The sequence below is a fragment of the Vanellus vanellus genome (assembly GCF_965231255.1).
Source record: "Vanellus vanellus genome assembly, chromosome: 5".
NCBI lineage: Eukaryota > Metazoa > Chordata > Aves > Charadriiformes > Charadriidae > Vanellus > Vanellus vanellus.
The window spans coordinates 82,708,516-82,724,635 of record NC_138910.1 but is presented as its reverse complement, the minus strand read 5'-3'; the positions used below and the strand labels follow the sequence as shown (position 1 = coordinate 82,724,635).

The 16,120-nt window shown below is 41.1% G+C and overlaps 1 protein-coding gene across 1 annotated transcript; it reads right to left on the bottom strand.

Annotated features, from left to right (window-relative positions):
- Positions 1-775: 775 nt before the first annotated feature.
- On the bottom strand, positions 776-15,617 carry RABGGTB (Rab geranylgeranyltransferase subunit beta). The gene is made up of 9 exons (XM_082483952.1): positions 15,609-15,617; positions 15,070-15,177; positions 13,805-14,002; positions 10,948-11,053; positions 9,332-9,384; positions 9,125-9,235; positions 6,916-7,041; positions 6,387-6,536; positions 776-2,992 (listed from the first exon to the last, which is right to left on the bottom strand). Exons 1-9 carry the CDS (start codon positions 15,609-15,611, stop codon positions 2,852-2,854), a joined length of 996 nt encoding a protein of 331 aa, XP_082340078.1. The 5' UTR covers positions 15,612-15,617; the 3' UTR covers positions 776-2,851.
- Between the last annotated feature and the right edge of the window lie 503 nt (positions 15,618-16,120).

Genomic DNA, 16,120 nt, shown 5'->3' with positions numbered 1-16,120 from the left:
TACTAGTACAGCTACAAATGATTCAATGGTAAATATAGTTGCTGGGCACGCAACAAGCTTCATTAGAGATATGCAATTACAGACAATAAAAGGGTGACAGGGATGCAAAGAAATGGTCTGCTACACTCTTTAAAACAGGAGTATGGCCTTTAAACGTGAGTTGTCCCACATTCATTCTTCGATATGCAGAGACTTTTAGCAGGAGCTCTGCAGAGGTTTCCCCCCACTCAAGAGTCAGGATAACAAAAGATCCCAACAAAAACCATAAAGCTTGTGTACATCTGTAACTGTTGTAAATATATGTCCTTCTGCGCATGTTTTAGAACACTGTAACACTGCTTTGTTTATTGGCGTGTAATAAACACCACTAAAACTGTTTGCATTAACATTTTGTCTCTGGAACCCCACATACCGGCATCAAAAACCACTCCAGACCCAACCTGGCCGTCACCAGGCCACAGCTCCTTCTGCACAGCGGCAGCTCCACAGCTGCTCAGCTTCAACGCAAGCCCTGAGGGGCACTGGCACCACCGCAGCCCCTCGCCGGGAGCCGCCTCGTGCTCTGCATGGGCACTGTCCTCAATTTCAAGTCCCAGATGGAACTTGCGTATGCGCTCAGCCCCCTCAAACCTACCCCCCCCCCCCCCCGATTTTCTTTTAACAAACATATCTACAGACATACAATTTTACATACCAAAATTATTCATTATTCTTTTGCAAATTCTCACACAGCATTTTGCTAAATTTATTGCTGGGAAAAAAAGGTTATGAAAGCAAAAATTTCTGAAAGCCTTTAATAAAGGACCTGTAACTGAAGACTGAGAACAGCAGATTAATTACTGCAAAGTTTCTAACTACATAAGCTCAGAAAAAAAAAATCTCATCAGTACTTTTAATAAAATCGAGGTAGACAGTAACAATGTATTTTGCACCAAAATGACATAAGTCTTAACATAGATAGATTGGGCAACTAATTTTTTTTCACAATACATTTAACAGAAAATGTGGGTTTGTTTGTGTAAGAAAAGTTGTGATTATTCTCTTCCTACAGTATTCTAAGAAACTGATGTAAAGAACGGAGGAATATTCTTAAGAAGTTTTTAGTTTGTGCACATACTCACCCCTTTTTTTCACCTATAATCTTATAAGACCTTTACAAATCAGAGCTGACTTTGGAAATGAAGTTGACCAGACCTTCTTCAGAGAAAAACTCCAGTAATATTAATAAGATTTCAATCTACAGTGAAATGTTCTACACCGCCGTACAGTATCACCCACATATTGATTCCCCAGGGTGTCTCACTCTACACCAGACTAGAAATTCTGAAGAGGATTCCATTTTGTCTACACAACACGGAAAAAACGGCAAATTCACATGTACTGAACAGTGTTTCCTTAGAAGAAAAGAAGTGGCACTTGTAAAGGTAACCTGGAATGAGAAAAATTTATTTTGAATTTTTCTGTTAAACTTCTGTTAAACTAGATAAAAGCCTGATCAGTGCTCTCATTCCTTCGCACTCAACACAAAGCCTACTGTAGCTTTTTTCCAAACCTTTAAAAAGAAATTAATTCCAGGCTCTGACCAAAGAATTCATCAGGCAACTGGACAGCTAAAAAGAGTAGGAATTTTGCATTACCGGAAAGCCTGTAGAGAAGGCTTAAAAAAATCATTAGAAATACTCGAGCATTAAAGTACACATCCTCTCTTTGAAATTCTCTACAATTAAAAGTCCACCAAAAAGTTACTTTGTCCAGTTCTAGCTTATTCTCTCTAACAGGAATAGGCTGGATAAAACTAACCAGCTGGCTTTCAGAACTGTGTTTGAAACAACTTAAGCCCTTCCTTAAGCATAAATACAGAGATCAAAGACTTCCTCCCCTTCATGATTACCTTTTACTGTATATTTCAACTGGAATACCATTCAGTCTCAGCAGAGATGTGTGAAATGTAAATTAGAGGCAATTTTAGGGCTTCTGTGAAGACAAAGAGGACTTCATCCTTCAGAGAACAAGTATTTTCCACAGCTAGTTTTATTCTCAATTACACCATAATCAAGTGTTGGCAATTATTGTCTTAAAAGCTATGAAAGCAGGATTTCAACCCAGCAAAAAATTTGGTATCAACTCCATATATATACACGTCACTGTCCTATAAAGACCTTCTCTAGAACACTTAATGTTAGCAAGTTTGTACCTACTCAAGGTATGCTCTATTTCAAATATCAGCAAAATTTTGTTTAAGGGACTCATCAATAAATGAAGACATTTATATACTTAATGGAGCCATAATTTTTGTTTTCACTAGTATCAATTACTATCAGAAGAAAAAGCTTGTTTCTCAGTATATAACAGCGATGGCAAATGTGAACAGGAAGAATTAAATACACAAGTGTGTGTCATTAAGTGCATGGCTTAAGTAGGGTTTTGTTTGGGGTTTTTCTTCATACTCTTTTAAAGTGCTTTGTGTGATCCACCATTAAAACATGCTTGTGTAAAGGCAGATGCTAGCATGGTTGATATCATAGGAATACAAAAATTAAGCATTCACGCTATTGCTTTGACTTGAATATTCAAAAAAAAAAGCAAAGGCCCATATATTTAGATACAGATTGATTAGAAATGTGTCTATATCTCTTATATACAACGAAACAACACGTTACACTCAGATTATTAGAACCAGCCTGTTCTGATACAGTTTACAAAGTGACAGAGCCCACAGTAAGGCGATTGCTTTACTTCTCTAATGTAAACACAGCTCAAAGAAGATTATGCCAACAGTTTCAGAGATGAGATGACTTAAATCGGTAAAACCAAAGCAACTGGGCATATCAACCTTTTGTCCCTCTGAGGCTTAGCTCACAAGCTCAGGCTGTACATTTATTCTTTGAAGGACATCTTCTGGCATACAAAAGACAGGATTGACGGCCTTAATTTGTTCTTCTCCTAATAAAGATAGTCCAGCAATTCCAAATAAGGTGTGAAATGGATCCACCTGGGAGAAGAAAAACAACATCAATTAGCTTTTCATTTGTACAGAATGAAGCTTTTGTTTGCCAGCAAGCAAATCTCCATGTCTGGAGAAGACAACGCAACTGAACAAACCTTCATTTGTGCTGACACGTGTTGACAGGCAAGACAACTTCCCTCCCCAGCACAGGTTTACAATACTGTGATTTACAGAGATGCTTGTAGGTTGTCTGCTGCTAAGATGATTTTCACCTCTGAATTTGGAAGGGAGCACTCGCGCATGTCCATTAGCACGCAATATCATAGGGTAAAAGCAATGAATAAAAGTGTTAAAAGTAAATTTGATCATCTACAAGTACCACTTCCACAAATTCCTCATTTGCTCTTCAGCAACATTAGAATGCTCTTTAATGGCCTCTGAATAGAGAACTGTGCTGTAAAATCTTGAGAGGGAAGCAGCAACTTATCGTGCTAGAAAACCGAAAGGGAAAAATACGAGGAAGAAAAACCCCAGAAGAGACAGGAGCAGTTATCTGGTATCCAAGTATTCCTTCACTGCATGAACCTTCCCTAAAAGCAGGTATCAGCACGTAACTGCGATAGGCTATGAAGTCTCATGACATAAGCAGCCTGTCAGTGAGTTAATTAGCCATTCTGCAAAATCCTATCCAAAAGTACCTATGCTATCTGGTGCAGTGTACATCCAGTTTCCATTAGTGGAACTTCTGGATCTTCAGGCAAAGGTTCCATACTGCAGTAAACTGAGCTGAACGACCGTGTTATAGCCACATACGGGATCTCCAACCACTGACTGCAGCCTGGAAGGTTCAAACTGCACTAGCACAGCAAGCCTTGCTCCTCAACCGTTTGGCGACCACGTTACAGGTGTGGTCAAAGCGCAGAGATACCTTTACTTGCACCTTCCCAGAATGAGTACGTGGCCATTAGAGGAGGGGTAAAATAAATAAGTATGTAGCAAAATAACAGTAATAAACAGTACACTTTAGGAATGGCAAGACAGAATTTACTTGTACAGATGGACAAGCCCAGAAGGGGAGACAGTTCCTAACGGGAAGTGTGCACATGAAGTCAGAGATCCAACCTCTTCATGAACAGTATGTATGTTCAGAGAAACCCAGATTTCTAGAAGATGTATCTACTGCTATATTGTCTGCTCCCTTTCTGCAATTTTCTTTAAAGCAAATAAAAAAGGAAAAACCTGCTGAGTTACAACTAAGAACTAATAAGCACAGCTACTAAGTTAAGTTATCAAGAACTAGCTGCTTAGAACTTAAAAAAAGATGACAGAGCTGTCCTATTTTCAAGTGGTTCAAAACCTGAAATACAATCACAATGTCAAATCAAGAGTAAAACCTAGAACTAAGTTAAAAATACCCCAAATTTTAAAAAGTCCCCAAACCCCAACCCCCCGACAACAACAACAAAAAAACACCAAAAAAACCCCCACACCACCACCCCAAAAAAAACCCCCAAACCAACAAACAAAAAAAACCCCAAACCACCACCAAAAAAAAACCAACCAAAAAAAAGAGCAAAAAACAACAGGGTCTGTTAGGAATGAGTTTCTGCAGGAACAAAGCAAAAACCTGTAGGTGTCAACATTTCTATGGCAGTGCCCACTTCAACAACAGATGACAGGCAAAAACAATATGAAATGACTGCTAACATAATATGCAAAAACTCCTCCAAAGGTGCCTGATCTCCCTCGATCTGGAAGAAAGGCGCTTCAAAGTTGCTGTTCTAGCAAGATAGAGATAGGTCAAGTTTAATCTCGAAGCCAGAAAAGCATTAAGACTTTTAAGTGTTGGGCTTTTCTTGGAGAATCCTAAAAAGGGAAAAAGTGTTTCTGTGAGGTCCTTAGAAATACAAAAACCTTCCCATTTGAAGAACACCAAAACACTTTCCAAATGACAGACGAGAGATTTCCCCCCCTTCTCCAAGTGGGAATAATGCATCAGATTGCAAAGAATCATACAATCATAGAATTGTTTTGGTTGGAGGGGACCTTTAAGATCACTGAGTCCAACCATTAACCCACCACCGCCAAGCCCACCACTAACCCACGTCGCTCAGCACCACGCCTGTCCCTGTTAAACACCTCCAGGGATGGCGATTCCACAACTGACCTGGGCAGTGCTTGACAGCCCTTTCTGTGAAGAAATTTCTCCCAATATCCATCCTAAACCTCCCCTGGGGCAACTTGAGGCTGTTCCCTACTGTTCCTTGGGAGCAGAGACCGACCCCCCCTCGCTAACCCCCTCCTTTCAGGGAGCTGTAGAGAGCTAGAAGGTCTCCCCTCGGCCTCCTCTTCTCCAGGCTGAACACCCCCAGGGCCCTCAGCCGCTCCTCACCAGACATGTGCTCCAGACCCCTCACCAGCTCCGTTGCCCTTCTCTGGACACGCTCCAGCGCCTCAATGTCTGTCTTGTTGTGAGGGGCCCAAAACCGAACACAGCACTCGAGGTGGGGCCTCACCAGTGCTGAGGACAGGGGATGGTCACTGCCCCAGTCCCGCTGGCCACACTGTTCCTGATACAGAATGCTACTTCAGTTTATAATGCATTTGTGGAGAAAGGAGAAGACATGGTTGGCTGCAACAAACCCAGCTAAAACTCCCCCCTGACCATTGACAAATAAGCAGCCAAGTGTCCTACAGAAATTGCACTAGGGTCTCATAACACTTACGTTTATCTGTCCAGTACCTTTGAAAAATACAAATTTTATTTGCCATTTTACCTGCACGGTTGAAACCAGAGAGAACAGACCAGCTAAACTATAAATGCTCTCTCAACCAAGCAGAAAATCCATACCACCAGCCTCTTCATCATGTTATCACAAAAGCTTCTTCCTCCCTCATCTAGACAAATGCCAGTGAGGGGATTTATTCAGTGGCTGGGCTGGCACAGCACAAAAGTTAGCATATAAGGATTCTTAATAAAATTATGACTCAAAACCTCTGAGAGAGATGAAGACTGCTTAACCTGTGCTGGACTCCTGCTTGCACATTATTTTTACATAACAAACCCCCCCCAAAAAACCCAAAACCCACACATCCCCAAAACCCCACCACCAAACATGGTATTTTTACAGAGATCTCCCAAGTGGTCTGGTGAGAAATGATTTGTGTGGTATGTGTTATGGGAACCAACCCAGAATTTGTGAGGAATGGCAACTGACTTCAGCGGGGCAGACTACAGTGCAAGTGCGATACACAACTCGTGCTCCCCAAGAAAGCCTTCAACAGCAAATCTGCCTTATTCTTTCCTTCAAAGTGAACTGCAGGCTCTGCAAAACGCTTACACCTGAGTCACAAGTTCAGTTACACTCAAACAAGAAAGTTTACTTTTTCAGTTGAAATTTTCAAGTAAGTGTATTTTATTTAGCAAAGGATTATTTACCATATCTCCTGGTCTGTCAGCAAATCCTCCAGTCTCCTCGTCCTGGCAAGCCAAAATAAAGCAGCGCAGTTTCTCTCTGTCAATCCAATGTAATCTACCAATCATCTTCAAAGATGCTAACACCCACCAGGAATAGCACACATCGGGCAACTGGTGAGCAGAGAAGCAGATTGTTATTTGATTTTGTTTTAAGCGTGACGCTGCAAATTTTATTGGTGATATTGGAAATGATTAGGTGTCTGTCATAATATTGTTGCAGAGAAAAAAACACTTAAAGAGTGTTCTTTGGGGTAAAAGAGAAGGAAGCTCCTGCATGCAGTCTCTCTTCAGAGACGACTCAAACTGAGCATAGTTAAGGACTGCATTACAAGTGTTAGTGACAAAATTAAGAATCAAAATGAAGGCCTGAATTTTATGAAATATTTACTAAATATTTCAAAGAAGTCATGACATTTTCCAGAATTACTTCAAGTTTTAGAAAAAATAATCTCTATTGAGGTTTGAACAAACAAAAGAAGCCACCTAATACCTTCTCTGGTCGTCCGTTGAGACCTCCAGAAGGTAACTGACGTTCACAAAGCCACCAGCCCAGCAAATCAACGTTTATTTGATGCAACTGGTCTGTTATAGCCAGAAATCCTGTGCAACAATAGATCTAAAATTACAGACATAAATTTTTTGTGTATTTAAAAACTAAGTATAGTTTACCAGACTAAATGCAGGAAGAACTCAAAGCAGGAATACAGTCACACAAACACAATACAAAATAAGGGCACATTTCAGCTTTTAGTTTCAAAGTAGTTTTACTTTTCCATTATAAAAGTACATTACTGTTACAGTTGCTTTTGTATAAAAGTACCAGTTACACAATGTAATTACAGAACAGTAAGATTTTACTAACATAAGACTTTAATGCAAGGTTTGGAAAAAGATCCCGAAAGATGAGGCAGAGCCATACAGGGTTTTTTTTTGTTTTGTTTTGTTTTTGGTTGTTTTTGTTTTTTTTTTTTTTTTAACAAACAAACTCTCAAGTCAGAGTGCTCACACTTATTTCTGCAGGCTGATGTGGCCTTTATGACAATTTTGCATCCAGCCTGTGGATTGTTCCTGTACGTGCCTCTTGCCCTAAGGCTGGTAAAGAGCACACTGGAGACCAAATCAATTCTCTAGCAAAAACAGGCTAACCCCGATCATTAGCTATCCTGGCAACCCCACGTACATCTAGCCACGTCAGGCTTGCTTTCAACGTGCCGTGCAATTTATGTGCAGATTAATCCCTGTTTATTTTTTCCTGGGAAATACCATTTACAGTGCAACAGCATACTCCAGTCACGTTTCACGCGGTCACTAAGAAAGCAGCCAAGCACAAACTGCAAGAAACGGCAATGTCAGCTGAAGCCTGCTCATAATGGTCTTTTCCTAATAAAACACGCACCCCAAAAGGCAACAAAAAACCCAACAAAAGCACACATCAACAGGGATGTGCCTATCCAAGAATACTGCAAAATAAATGTGATATTCCTAGAAAACTTCTGAATTACTGTGCATGCAGAGTTGCCCTTTACAGCATCTTAAGGAGTATGCAAATATGCACAGATCTAATCCTCCCAGGACGTGCCAGCTGCAAACAGAGTGGGTTCAGCTACTTCATCTGACTCCCCTTAACACTAGACCACGGTCCAGCCTTTTAGACCATACGGGCAATGCTACTGTAGCTAAAACTCATAAGATAAGCTACGTGTACCTGGTTTAAATTCCCCACCCGTCCCTGCCCTCCGATTTAAAAGAAGAGTGAGAGGAAAAAAAAAAAAAAAAAAAAAAAAAAGAACCACAACACTTTTTCTGAACAAAATACCTCTAGTATTTTCATGTGCTGAGGTCAATCCTGGTTACTGCATTGCTCACCATAATTATGCAAAATAAACAGGTGATTGTAACAGCATTAAAATATTTTATTAAAAGTTGATTTCTATTCATAACTTCAAGTGAAGTGCAATAATCCCTTCCATGAAAAAAAATAAAAATAGGAAAGGTAGTTTTTATGTAAATTTTCTGCTGGAAGATGTCATTGAGATTCTCTTCCTTGAGAGATCCCTTCATTTGATCCAATTACACTACTGCATTCTCTTCTCAACTACATTTTACTGAGCATTTTTCAGAATTCACCGTCACTAGTAAAACAATTTTTACCGCCTACAACAAAACATGATAAATGTTCCCATGCTTGAGTTAGGCATCTCATCTTAAAACTGACTTTCCTCAAAAAATTAACAGAGCCTCCCCTTGAGCAGGTTCACGTCTCATTTTCACTTCAGTTCATCAGCAGATAAATATCAAACATATTATATAATTGACCTTTACGTTTCATTATGATTTGTGGCAGACACAGTGATAGATCTTGTCCAACGTCTCCATTAAAGCCCATTTCAAATTTTCCAAAAATCCTCACACCACCTATTCCAACATCATTATGTAAAGACTGAAACACAGTCCTAAAAGTTGTTCCCTTATGATCTTGCGCTTTTTTGCCCCTGACTATAACCTCCCAAGTCTCTACTCATCTTCTCAGACTTATCTACCTATTTGTTAATTTATTTTAACTAAGGTACTAGAATCAGGCACGTAGGAAACAAGAAAGGTACATCCATTGACATCACTGACAGATGTAAAGAAACATTTATAGGCAGTAAGTGATGCTTACTAATTTAAAACATTTTTCACATGAAGAAAAACTTTACCTGTCCTGCATGTGATTCAGAACCTGGTCTGCAGCCAAACCCTCCATCAAAGTTCATACAGGACAAAACAAATTCTACTGCTTTCCCCACATCAACAGCATCCAGCCTTCCCTGCAAGTCAGAAAAGGAACAAACGCGCTTTATACCGACCAAGATCATTACCAAGAGAAGATTCTGTACTTGTGCAAGTAATGGTTTAGGACTTACCAGAAGCGCAAGAGTTGCTGCAGCACAGAAGGAGAACCTTGTATCTATTTCTCCTAGGATGTGGGGGGTAGGGAACGAAATAAGAGTGTGTTTATTAACAACAACAATCACCACTGAAAATAAGGAACAAAAAATTAAAATACAAGGTTGTACACTCAACAACGAAAGTGAGCCAAACCCTGTCCCCCAACTGTTTCCTCTTCCAGCCTATGGTTTATTTCCTCAGTAATTTAGAAAGTGTACATTACAACTAAAGTGCTCTGTATGTTTACTGCACATAAAAGCAAACAACTCATTTTGAGCTGGTGTAGAGTCAGATATAGATCCAAATCAATTCCACCAGTGGTAACTTACAAGCAACTATGTAATTTTAGAGTTCATCTGTAGTGTCCTACTAGATAATTGCAGAGCAGTGGACTCAAAAATACTCGGACACAGCTCTTGATCTGCCTTAAACTTGGGCAGAAGTAGAAGCCATTTTTCTTTTTAGAGGAAGACTGAAGTTGCAAGTTTTCTTCTGCATGTTTATACCTGGAAGCTAAACCAAAACCACTACACCTATAGCAGAATGGTCGCTCAGCAAGCCCATACCAGTATAACTCTCCTAGCACAAACTGAGCAATTAACACGTCAAAATTTAAAATTGAACCCAGCCAGAAACATTCATTTTTTTGGTCAAACTGATGCCGAGACTTTTCTTCTTAAGAAACCCACAAGCTGAAACATGTAAAACAAACGTGCTGGTTTATACTACATCGGGTATCGCACTCCTTCAGTTGTACTGTCACCGCCCTTCAGAAATAACGTAAATCCCTTGCGCATGCAGCACGTGTTTCAACACTTTTAACAAAAAGGATGCGGCAAACGATGAACCATTTTAACACAGGCGTAGCAGCTGCCTTTACAGCAGCACATGTATACTGCCATGATCTTGATTGCTGAATTTTACTAGAACAATAACATGAGTGATATGCTATAGATTTTATTAAAATTTAAGCGTTCCATGTATTTTTAAGTAAGTATTTTTACTTAGATACTTTAACACTTAGATAAGTATTTAACTTAGATACTTAAATACTTCGATAAGTATTTTCAGAGTGACTAAATATTTATGCTACAGCTTAAAAATACCACCTTTGCTCATAAAGAGTTTATATGCAGAAACAAAATCAGTATTAGCACAAGTTCATGAGTACAAACCCAGGTTTTCCTCATGCCCATATACTGAAAGATCTTTTCACAGCTGACATAGATTCTAACTGACTGCCATTAAATAGCAAGCATAAAATATTCCTTAAGGAATAGCGTATCTAGTATATGAAAGTACTACTTTGTTATAAGTATTACTACTTTGTACTACAAGTTACAAATGGCCAAAGGTTTTCATCTTTGAGAGCCGGACAATTTATTTTTAATACAGAATGCAACTGAAGTTTAGACTATTTATGAAAGGAATGAAACACAACTCTGTCCTTCACAAAACCTCCTTTTTCATAACTCAGAAAATAAAAGTGTTCACATGCGATACACAAGCAAAAAGACCATCCAAGGAAACTTCATTTCACAGACTTACACACATCAACCTAGTCACTAAATGTTAAAGATCTAGAAATTACCCCATTTGTCTCCAGCAAATGATCCATCTTCTTTTTGCAAGTTCTGTATATATTCAACAATTTTATTTACATCAACAACATGGAGACTATCATATAAGATAAGAATCTGGGGAAAAAAAAAAAGACACAGTAACAATCAAAGAGAGGCAAATATATATTTTTTTAATTATTTCTTTAAAAAAAGTCCTGGATTTATAAGACTTTATTTAGTTGACTGTGAATACTATTTGGTAAGGTTTATTAACATAAAATTTCATTCACTGCAGTTCATTATCTCTGTGTAAAAACTTTAAGAAATTCTCAAATAGGCAATTCAAGCTGAACTCTTTCATGCTTTGTTGTTTTCCAGCTTCCAGCTCTCCTTTCAAAAGTAGAATTAGGTTTATTTGTTTTTACGCTAGCATTACGTAGAACAGAGTTTTGGTTATGGTTAATTTTGTAATGGGATAATGACATCCTAGACTTACAAATCTGTCTTTTGCTGCTACTTGGATATGTGCAAGTGTAAGTTAAGCAGCTGGTTACTAATACCACTGCCAGTCCACGCCTGTCAGCAATGAACAGCTTCGAATTCTAAGATTTTTATTTACGTTCCATTTTTAAATATAATGAGTAACGACTGAGGGATCTGGGGTTGTTTAGCCTGGAGAAGAGGAGGCTGAGGGGAGACCTTATCACCCTCTACAACTACCTGAAAGGAGGTTTTAGAGAGATGGGAGCTGACCTCTTCTCCCTGGCGACAAGTGATAGGACAAGAGGAAACGGGTTCAAGTTATGTCAGGGCAGGTTTAGATTGGATATTAGGAAGCATTTTTTCACTGAAAGGGTTATTAAACATTGGAATAAGCTGCCCAGAGAGGGGGTGGATTCACCATCCCTGGAGGTGTTTAAGAAAAGGGTAGATGAGGTGCTTAGGGACATGGTTTAGGAGTGGTGGTGTTTTTATCAGGGCAGGTTAACGGTTGGACTTGATGATCTTAAAGGTCCCTTCCAACCTCACTGATTCTATGATTCTATGAGTAGAACCAACCTGCAATTAATTTAAGAAAAAGTATGAACAATTTGATTAGGCACAAACTGTACAGTCAATATATTCTGGAAGAAAAATAAAGGTCATAGTAGGGAATGCAAAGTTTTCTGATCTAGCGCTTATTTGGGCCAGTAAAACCGTATGACACAATGTCACATGAAAACAACAATACTATTTCTGAGCCCCAGCTGACTTTGTGTTTTTACTCATAACTTGCATAATCTGTAAAGAGCAAAAATAAGAACTTTTTATAAATAGCATAATAGAAAGAACAGTTGAAACTAAGCAATATTATAGTGCCAATCCTGAAAACTACCAACAACTGACTTTGAACACCTGTAGTTAGCTGAAATCTTTCAATTGTTGCAAAAAGAGAATGTACCACTCCAACAGAAAATATATAATCACAGCACGTTCCTGAAAAAGCAAATCTGAACAGATTATTATTAATTGTAATCAAAGGAAGATGTGACACGACCCTTTAAATATTCTGGATACACAGGCAGGACTAAACGGTGTTTGTTCACTAAGAACATGAATGCTTAAATTTAAATTAAATTTACCACAACAATCCTACATCAGCACTTGCTAACACTTTTCAGCTTCACAGATCTAGAGATGCATCCAGTTAACTTGAAAGTATCGCCTAGTAACATCAAGTATTTATTTAAAAACTACATCTCAATATGTAAAAGTAAATAGCCTCAAATTGTACCCCCTTCTCCTTATATGGGATTAGAATTTGCGAAAGGAGTTTGATTGGACAGTTTGGAAAAGCCTATACATCACAGCCTAAAGAAACTGTAGTTTCCTGGTTCTCAAAGTACTCAGAATAATTCTCGAGCTAAAGTGGGGATAAATATCAACTTTAGAGCAGATAATACATGACAGGACTCATCACTGACCCAAGAAAATAGCATTCCTCTGTCCTGCCTCAGGGTTTCAAATCCAACACTCTTTCTTCCTAAAACAGGATGCTATCTTATTTATTTTTAACACCATTTAAATATTTCTTCCATAAGATTAGACTTGAGATACATTATGCAATCAATCAAGTAATTCTTCAGAAGCATTTGAGCCTTTTCAGTACTTTTTTTACACGACATGAGAAGAACAAAAAAAACCCACCCAAACCAAAACCAACCCAAACCCCATGCACAAGAGATAGCGAGAAATTAAATCTATAATGGAGATAGTTGCAGTGGAAAAAACAAGACTGAGAATTACTTTTTCCTCAGGGGAAGAGTACACTCCAAATAAATAAATAAAATGCTCAGCAGACTAGTACAATTTTTAAATCATACACAAAAAAAGCAGATTTGAGGAACACAACAAGAACTGTCTACCACGATGTTTCTTTTGTACAGTACTAAAGTGTAAACAGACTACACAAAATTATATATATATATTACATAAATATACAGGCTATATAAATATTACATATTTATTAATGTTACAATATATAGCAATCATATAGTAATATATGCATTAAAAAAATCCAAAACTTTACTCTTATTCTGTTCATACATATCTTTCACCTCAATGTAAAATAAGAATTCATAAAATCCAAAATTACCTACAAGAAACTCCAGTAAAACCTGCAGCTAAGAAGTATTTCAAGGCTGTTACAAAATATATCAAGAATGCAATCACCATTAAACGATAATTAAAAGCACAAAGTTCCCAAATCTGACATTTTTTTTAGGAAATATGACAGCTAAATCCTAAAGTTTTGTCCATTAGATTTTATCTTTTTAATAAGGGACTAAAGTAGGTGTTTTGTTTTTTGTTTTTTTTTTTTCCCAAAACCGACCCTGTTACACTTACCTGGACAGCGCTGAGGGTATACAGAAGATGAGGATCATGGCCTATGCTGGCACTTATTCCGCCACATTCATGTTGACACGATTTGATGAACTCCAGAATTTCTTCTTTGTTCATTCGGTGCAGCTGCCCCATGAGATCCATTGCCGTCAGCCCCCAGTAAACACCGCTCATCCGCAAATACTCCGACATACAGTACTCCTAAATGGTGCATTATTTGAGTTCTTAATCAGATAAGCACATCATCAATACAGAGCGATGAAAATACGTTAGTTAACATTTACACGCAGTTTGCAATATGTCAACAATCTTCCATCCCATTAACAACTTACCATGTACCAGCCACGCACAAATATTCCGTACACTGTGCACAGGCATACATACACGCAGGCATGTGCACATATATGTACCTACACACGCTACATTCACTTCCTCCCCTGTATTTTCTAGTCCAAAGTAGCTCAGTGTCAAATTAAAGACATACAAGCAGTTAGGCACCAATTCACTGAGGTCATCAGTTACTCTCCTGGCACCCAAACCACCACTCAAATTATGGCCCCAACTAGGCTCAAAAATAAAAAGTCTAACATTTAATGAAACTTACTTCCAGGTGCCAAAATTGCCACAAACTGAAGTTGCACTAGGAAGTGGAATCTCATACTGAATTCTCTTATATTGATTACATCACCCACACTACCCATAAACATTATTTTCTAGACGTGGTACTTTTTAAGCACAAGAACAGAAATCATAAGCAACAGTGCCTGGAGCTCTTTTGTGGGCAGTAACGATAACTGCAACTTTCCTCTTCTTCAGACATAAGCAGTTGGTGACGTTTTTCACCTGCTGGAACGGGAATCCCGCTGTTGCGGGCCACATCTGACAACCTGTGACTATCGAACCAATGCTCGTTCAAGCGTTCCCAAACTGAGCACGCCCGCGGCAGGGCTGTGTGAGAATCAGCCTCTTGTCCCACCAAACGCACACACGTGGCTAAACTCCCTGTGCATTCTGGCCGATGGAGGAGCAACACGCAGTTCATTTCCCAGGTCTCAGAGTAATTCTAGAGCTAAACTGGTAATCTTCAAACTTATACTCAGATAATACATGCCAAAACTCATCACAGACCTAGGAAAATTAACAGAGACATCCTTCTTTTATACTTTGGACTGCAGGGCAAGAAGCAATCGGCTTGTGAGCGTGCGCCTGACCCTCGACGGCGAGCAAGCGCACGCAGCGCAGCTGTACCGAGACAAATCGACACCTACGTAATCATCTTTCTTTGTTCCATACGAAGCTATATACTCCGCGTGTTTCTCCGAAAGCAGCGCGCTTGGGGCATCGGGTTTTATTATAACATCCTTTTGCGGCGTCCCCTGCAAAAAGTACCGAGAAAAAGTCAGTTGTGTTGTCAGTTCGAGAGGTTTTAGCTCCCGGGTGTAACGTAACCGACACTACCGGCGAGAACAGGACGCAGACATCGCCATCCGCCCCTCTGCCTGACCGGATCCCCCCCACCCCCACCCCGGGAAACGCACCGGCCGACACCTTTCAATAAAGCTGAGAAAAATCACCAATTCGCCACAAACAAACTGAAAACCCGCACGAAGGAGCCCTTCACCGCGCGCCCCGGCCCGGCCCGGCCCGGCCCGGCCCGGCCCCGCCGCCGCGCTCCGCAGCCCGCTCTGGAACCGGCACAGCCCGCCCCGGCACAGCCCCCGGCGGGGCCCGCGGCCGGAAACCCGCGGGTGGCGGCGGAGGCGCGGACCGGGCCGGCGCTGTCCGCGGCGCGGCGAGCAGCACCCACCATCTTCGCCGCCCGCGCCGGAAGGAGCGTCACCTTACCTCACGTCACGCCGCGTCGCGTCGCGTCGCGTCGCGTCGCGGGGCGGGGCGGGGCGGGGCGGGCGGAGCGGCGCCGGCAGCGCCTCACTGTGGCGGCCCGGCCCCGGCCCCGGCCCCGGCCCCGGCCCCGCCCCCGCCCCCGCCCCCGCCCGCCGGCAGCCGCGGCCCGGCCCGGGACAAGGCCCCCAGCGGGACCTGCCGCCCAGGCACCCTCGGCCACCTGGAGCTGCGGGCGCGGCCCGGCCGCTGCCGGCTCCCGGGGGGCGGCGGGCGGCTGTCGGCGCGGACAGCGGGGCGGCGCCGGGAGGGCCGTTGCCTTCCGCGGCTGTGCCGGGCCCGGCCCTGCGGGGGCGCCGCCGCCCTCAGCCGCTGTGGCTCCCGCAGGTGCGGGTGTCCTGAAACGGGCGCGGGGGTAAAGGTGATGTACACCAACTCCCGCGGCGCGGGACCACCGCAGGCACGACGTTTAGAAGC

Coding starts and splice junctions, on each gene's coding strand:
- RABGGTB (XM_082483952.1), bottom strand. Junction 9,236..9,331: donor CAGCAACTCTTGCGCTTCTG/GTAAGTCCTAAA, acceptor TCTGACTTGCAG/GGAAGGCTGGATGCTGTTGA. Junction 2,993..6,386: donor CTGACAGACCAGGAGATATG/GTAAATAATCCT, acceptor TTCTTCTCCCAG/GTGGATCCATTTCACACCTT.